General features: G+C 50.8%; 2 protein-coding genes across 3 annotated transcripts in view; one reads left to right on the plus strand and one right to left on the minus strand.

The window, feature by feature from the left end:
- RNFT2 (ring finger protein, transmembrane 2) overlaps positions 1-2,541 on the minus strand; it is a 58,094-nt gene extending 55,553 nt beyond the window's left edge. The window contains exons 1-2 of the mRNA XM_007455860.1: positions 2,524-2,541; positions 1,948-2,006 (exon numbers count right to left, since the gene is read on the minus strand). Coding sequence (XP_007455922.1) covers positions 1,948-1,994 — 47 coding nt within the window. The 5' untranslated portion in view covers positions 1,995-2,006; positions 2,524-2,541. The remainder of the gene's footprint in view (positions 1-1,947; positions 2,007-2,523) is intronic.
- Positions 2,542-4,638: 2,097 nt separating this feature from the next.
- SPRING1 (SREBF pathway regulator in golgi 1) overlaps positions 4,639-7,030 on the plus strand; it is a 17,217-nt gene continuing 14,825 nt past the window's right edge. The window contains exon 1 of one of the 2 annotated variants that reach the window (XM_007455862.1): positions 4,639-4,895. In XM_007455862.1, the coding sequence (XP_007455924.1) occupies positions 4,745-4,895 (151 nt within the window). In that variant the 5' untranslated portion in view covers positions 4,639-4,744. The remainder of the gene's footprint in view (positions 4,896-7,030) is intronic. The other variant, XM_007455861.1, reaches the window with a different exon arrangement.

Raw genomic sequence — 7,030 nt, forward strand, 5'->3', positions numbered from 1 at the left:
CAGGAAATGTGTGGTCCTATTCTCTTGCGTTTGGGATAATAATAAAGATAGTATTAATAATGACAACAACAACTAACACCATGGCTATGATCCTCAAGGGGACTTGAGCTTTCTCTGCACTTCAAGAAGCTGAGCTCAGAAAGCAGGAGTCCTGGCAGGTGCCCACAGTGGCCGCCCTCTCTCCCCCACAGTCCCACAGGGACCTGGAAAGCCTCCTGTCTGCCTTGAGCTTGCCAGCACTCTGAGTCCACTGGGCTCAGGGGGCCTCCAGTACAACAACCAGGGAAGACTCAACCCACCAAGGACCTTTTTATAGCTGGCCTCCCTTCTCTGGGCCTAAACGGGAAAGAATATTCCTTGAGGGGCAGAGGCTGAGCTTCCAACTTAACCACTTAAAGGCTAGAACGTGAGGTAGCCCGGGAGAAGGGTGAATCCACTCAGCTAGGAGGCAGATGAAATGTGGTGTCTCAAAGCACAGACTTTGCAGGGGTCAAATGGACCAGGGCCTGAACCTCAGTCCTGCCACTTCCTGGCTTTGTGACTTCAGGTAACTTACCCTCTCTGAGCCCCAGTTTCCTCATCGATAAAATGGTGATAAAAACAGTCCTCACTTCCACAGGCTAATGTGAGGGTGACACAAATAAGCACACAATACACTGTGGCTATTATTTCTCCAGCATGGTCTCTGTCCTCAAAGACCTCACCGTTCATTTGAGAGCAAAGAGTAATTCTGTCTTCAGAGGCTGGAAAAGCTCCAACAGCCATGCTTATTAGATGCCGGGTTCCGTGTTTGTGCGTCTTCACTCATTCATAAGCAAACCTGAGTTTTGTTATCTGCCATTTATGGATGGGGAAACTGAGGCCTAGAGGTGAAGGTGCTTGCCAAAAGCAGCAAAGGGGCAAGTGGCTGAGCTGGGATTTTGGCCAAGGGTTGTCTGACTTAAGGCCAGTGCCCTTCCCTGCAGAACAGGCAGGCTTGATGGAAACCTCAATACTGGACTGGTGGGTACTTTGTGATTGTGTGGCCAATCTCAAGAATTGCAGGGGACTTGAAATGGGCTGCAAGGGAGGAAAAGCTTGGCTGCCTGTTCCTTGGATGTACAGTCCAGCATGGTGAGGGGGTTGTGGCTGGGAGACTGTCACAACCTGAGAACAGGTCCCCATGGTCTGTACTCTCTTTGGCTTAAGTAGATGGAAGTTCTAGCTTATTAGTGTTTTAACTATGTTTTCTTAGATTCTGTACTTGTCTATTTGGCATCTACACATTATAGGGTCAAACTAATGGCCAAAGTTGTTTACAACTCCCCTGTGATCCAGAGCTCACATCCCCAACCACCTCCTTTATCTAATTCCCATTCTCAGCCAATATTTCCTCTGCCCCAAATCACTCAGGGCCAGGTACAGACAACTAGAGAACACTCCTACAGCCTAGAGCCCACCAACATTATTCAAACTAGTCAATCCTAAGCTGTTTCCCCTCCCCTGCCTTACTCTGTGTGGAAAACACAACAAAAGCTGTGACCTATGCTTTCCCTTTGCTCCTTTCTGCCTCCTGGCTGACCCCAGTGCTTCCCCATGTGGCCCTGCACAGGGTGACATGCTCCCTTATCTTGGAAAATGGAAGTAATAAAAATCTTCTTTCAATGTCATCCGCCTCTCCATGTTGCCACTCAGACACCTCTATAAATTAAAATCCCCTGGGTACAATCATTGATACAATGAGTCAAGTGGATCACTGTTTGCACAGGCTTTGAGAATTACCATAAGAGGAACAGCAAGCTGTCACGTGTTGAGGATATGAGGCCATTGCCGTGCAAAGCAGTTTCCAATCAGATCTCCTCTGCTCTTCTAACAAGTAGCCCTGAGGAGCAGGTATTACTCCATCGTTTTGGGTTGCCCTTGACCACCTGAAGCTCAGAGCCTCAGATGGAATGAGGGGATGCCTACCTTTCAGGTGGAACATTATCCGTGTTGCTGCTGTGGCGTCTCTGCATTTTCCTTAAGACCTAAAAGTCAACACATGCATGAGCCAGAGTCTCCCAATATTCTCAGTGCCTGTCAGATCACCATGGTAACCATAAACAAGTACTACTTGTATCTTACTTCCCTAGAGCTCTCTGACATTTTGCAAACTGTGTTTCAGTCTGTTATGCCATTGAACCCTCAAATCAACACCCTGTCCCATGAAGAGAGTGTTATCAGCCCATTTCATGGGTGAGAAGGATGAGACCGGAGGTGAAGGAAGTTCTCATGTCAGAGGAGAAAGAAGTGAACTGTAAAGCAAAGAGGTGCTGGAGGAGGTCAAGTGAGCAGCAGACTGACAGTTAGGAAACATGGATCCTGGACTGATGCCACCCCTAATTTGCTGTGTGACCCTGGACAAATCGGTAACCTCTCTGTGGCCTCAGACTCCTCATAGGTTAAATGGGAGAGGGGTGAAGTGTCCGAACCCAAAGCTTCCTTCCAGCCCTCACATTTAATACAGTGGTAATGAAGATCTGAATTCTCATGGAGACACGTCACCTGGTTCACTGTGAGGAACCACAGGGACTTCAGAACTCCATGTTGACGACACCTGAGGTGGGCATTCAGGTGGGGATGTGACCACTGGATTCCAGAGAAAGCAGGCCTCTCCCTCTTCTTCCTCTCCAAAGGGATGCACGGGTCACAGGAGCTTACCAGAGGCTCCAAACCCTGGATGGAATAGAACACTTAAGTGAATAGTCCACGGGATGCCTTGAACCTGAGAATAAGTCTTAGGGCTTCATGGGTAGTTATAAGCAGATGGTTCTGTTGCCTCCTTGTCCCTTGTTAGCCTTCCATTGATACCTTGTTGGGACTCTTGAGGACCGTTATGATCTGAATGTATTAATATCTTGTCCTATTGTCAAACTCTGAGTCGTGATTGGGGAATACAGAAAATATGTCTAGGGCCCTCCGCAGGCTACCCACTGCAATCAGAATAAAACTCAAGCTCTGTTCCTGGCCTGCAGGCCTCACCTGTTCCCAACCTCATTTGCCTCCCTCCTCCAACCACACTGGCCTTTTCGTTTTTCAAATGTGCCAGCTTGTTCCTGCCTCCGGGCCTTTACACTTGCTGTTCCCTCTCCCTAGAATGCTTTTCCTTCTGGCTAGCTCCCTCAGGACAAATGTCACCTCCTTCCAGAGGCCTTCTCCTCTCACCCTCCTGACCCAACATACATTGCCCCGTTTTACCTTCTTCATAGCACTTATCATTTATTTACATGTTTGCATATTCATTTATGGCCTGTCCTCCATTAGAATGCGAATGCCACAAAAGACACGATCGGTCTGCCTGGTTTGCCCTTCTGCTTCCACATCTAGAATGCTGCCTGGCACAGAGTAGCACTCAAGAAGTATTTATTCAATGAGCAAAACATCAATGGGTCTCTCTCTTACCTTTTTCTACATCCCTTGTTCCCTCCCTGACCTCTCACTCTAGAGAAGAAATAAAGGCCAGAGACTTTTCATGAGTTGGTTTAGCTTCCTTGAATATTTTTTTTTGTACCAGGACCAAAGATGGCGCTCTTAGTTCAGGATGCCACACGGGTTGTTGAGTGACTTTCTGATCCTGACCAGCCTTCTTCAGGGGACAGCACTGGTGTTACCAGGGCCACTGATTAGCGAGACAACCCACCAGCTAAGCCTCCTTTCTCATTTGGAAAATCAGCCAAAAGATGGGTGAGTAGCACCATCTTCATATATGAAGGAAAGCTCATTCCCTAAATCTGTTTCAAGAACTTGCAATCTCGCCTTAATGCCCCCTCTCCCCGCAATGATTCTTCATCGCCTGCAAATCCTTGGGGAAAATAAAATACAGAATATCAAGTTTCCATCCATAAATTTGACACAGCCCCCTAAATAAAATACCCAAGATTTCACTTTCAGATGCTTGCTTTCGAAGGGGCTTCAGGTCCTGTGTTGGCAGCAGGCTGTACATAATTATTCCAATATCGAATTCTGTAATAAAACGTTTGCACATGGGATGCATCTGAATGACTGAATGAAATGCCTTTTTACCCTCTGCTCCATACATCGCGCTCCATCCCTAAGGAGGATTTCACCAGAGTTTTCAATGTATGAGAGGTTTTAAGTTGCACCCCCGAGCCGTTATATGACTGCACCAAAATGCACGCAAGAGAGCATCTCCTGCATCACTTGCACTGGAAGCGGGCAGGTGCGCTCCGTATACAATGCTGCAAGCGTTTTTCATTCCTGCAACCAAAGTTTGCCGCGAAACGCCCCAGGACTGAAAGGGCAGGAGATTACGCTGACCATACCGGGGGGGAAAAAAAATAACGTTCTCTTTTTACCTGCCCAGACGATTCGGCAATCTCAGCGGCATCATTCTCGTGCTTCCAAGCCAATCACTCGCTCGGCCCGGGGAGCACCTGACTTCCGAGTGCTTCCGGCCTCTCCCCAGGTTCTTTCTCAGGTCGCGGCGCCCGGCGCTGAGACCCGGGCAACAACTCCACCGGCCGCACGCACACGATTGCCCGCCCCCTTCCCGGAATTTAGCCAATAGGAAGCCGCCGCTCTGCAGGGACCAATGAGGAGGAGGCCGAGCGAGGCCGGCGGGTGACGCGCGAGGTGTGCAGGCTGTGTGTGTGGGGCGAGGTCACGTGGGGAGGCGCGGGGTGGCTGACGGGAGCTGGCTGGGCTGAGGGCCGCGGGGCCGGCGCCCGCCTTGGCGAGCCATGGGGCTGCCGGCCGCGTAGGGGCCATGCCGCCCGGGCCCCGGGCCTGTCCCGCTCCGCGCCGGGATGGTGAACCTGGCGGCCATGGTGTGGCGGCGGCTCCTGCGGAAGAGGTGGGTGCTCGCCCTGGTCTTCGGGCTCTCGCTCGTCTACTTCCTCACCAGCACCTTCAAGCAGGTCAGTGGCCGCCCTCCCTCCCCGGGTGAGGGAAGCTGCCTCTGCAGCCGCGCTGCCCGAGTGTCCGGTGCGCTGGGCCGCCTGGTCCAGAGAGGTGGGCGTTCGTGTCCCGGGGCTGAGGACGGGCGAAGGGACCAGCCCATTTCGTTGGTAGGCCAGGGGCAGAGCTGGGACTCGAACCCGGTGCTGTGGGCCCTTACGCTGTGCTTGTTATCACCCTGAGGGCCGTCTCCTTGACTCCTACCTGCCAGGCCGAGTGCTGAGCGGGGGCGAGCATTTCTCCCTTCTCCTCGCGGCCGTTCTGGGGGGCGGTGTCCCCGGGTTTCAGCCGGGTAACTCGAGACTGGGAAAGGTGGAGATGCCTGGGCCAGTAAGATGCCCAGCTGAGCTACGAAGCCAGCGCTGGTGTGCCTGGTTTTCATTTAATTTAGGGGCTCGGTTGTCCGGCAGGGAGACGCCTCAGGACCCACGAGGTGCTCTTTCTGTGCATAAAGTGGTTGGGTGGAATTTTCTTTTCACCTCCCCATCCGCTTAGTTTTTCTTCTCTGTGCGAATTTGTGGGAGAAAAGGCAGGATGCTTTGGTGGGAAATGTTACCCAGAGCATTGTCCCTTCGTTTAGAAGTCCAGTTCAGGCGTTTAGGTTTTTAGAAAGGGTGAGCATACGCCAGGGTGTACCCGGGACAACCCTGGTTTATGCTCTTGCGCTGATGGAGTTAGAAAAGCTCCCCTTTTCATTCTCAAGGGTCGTATTTGTATAAAATTTGTCAATGAATAGAAAAGAAATACTAAGTGATATGGTCACCTTAGTTTTAGGAGATTGTAAAACGGAAAGTTAGGGGACCGTAGCCCACCTCTCACCTCAGGCTAACAGAGAGGCTGAGTGTTGTAAGCCTCTCTGGTGACTGGGATGCGTTGGTGACATTCATGCAGACTAAGTGCTTGCACTTGTGTTTTCACAACTTCGCAGACACCTGCTCATGGCCACGTGTTGTTCCTTCCCTGTCAGGTGGGTGCTGTAGTGACCCCGGACTCAGCCCTCTACCTTCCTCCCAGCTGACCCAGCTCATCTCTAGCACCATTGGTTTAAATACCAGCTGTATGCTGTTGCTGTCCTCATTTCTAACTCCAGCCTAGACCTATCCAGAAACCCCAAGGTTCTTATATCCCGTTGCTTGCTTGACGTCCCTTTTTGAGTGCGTTGTCGGCTCCTCAAACTTGGCCAAAACAGAACTCCTGATTCTCCACCACCACTTCCTCTCCAGTCTTCCCAGCCTCACTGAATGGCACTACCATTCCCCAGCCACAGATGCCTTCGGCTTTTCCCTGTCTGGACTGCTGTAGTAGCCCACCAACAGGTCTCTGCTTCCTTTCTTTTTTTTTTTTTTTTGCGGTACGCGGGCCTCTCACTGTTGTGGCCTCTCCCGTTGCGGAGCACAGGCTCCGGACGCGCAGGCTCAGCGGCCATGGCTCACGGGCCCAGCCGCTCCGCGGCATGTGGGATCTTCCCGGACTGGGGCACGAACCCGCGTCCCAACCACTGCGCCACCAGGGAAGCCCTGCTTCCTTTCTTATCCTACAGTCTGTTCTCTACCCAACAGGAGGAGTGATAATCTGAAAAGAAAAAAAAAAAAAAATTCCCAGCACTCCCTTGTGTATAGTTCTTCTTTGGGTTCCTGTTGCACTCAGCTAAAACTCCAGATGCCCGTTCCAGGATCTCTGCATTGTGGTTTTTTTTTTTTTTTTTCCGTCAGTTCAGGTGAGGCTAACTATTACTGCTCCAGGTCACACCAGGTGACACAATCTCAGTGACTTCAGTTCCTTGCCCATAGTCCTGCTTTATTTTCTCTGCGGTAAGCATCACTTACTGAGCATTTCTGGATCATTTACTTGTTTATCTGTCTCCCCTCACTCTCCCTTCTAGAACATAATTTTTTGGAGACCAGGGACCTTGTCTGTGTTGCTCATAGAATCTCAGTCCCTAGAATACTGGCAGGCACTTCATGGGTATTCAAATATTGGTTGAACAAACAATCACATCTTTTTAATTGGGGTGACTTTTCCTTTCTTCCCAGCTTGGCACACTCCTACTAATTTTTCCTGTCTGACTCAGATGCTGTCTACACTGTGACTTTCC

This window comes from Lipotes vexillifer, unplaced genomic scaffold (genome assembly GCF_000442215.2).
Source record: "Lipotes vexillifer unplaced genomic scaffold, Lipotes_vexillifer_v1.1 scaffold970, whole genome shotgun sequence".
NCBI classification, from domain to species: Eukaryota; Metazoa; Chordata; class Mammalia; order Artiodactyla; family Lipotidae; genus Lipotes; species Lipotes vexillifer.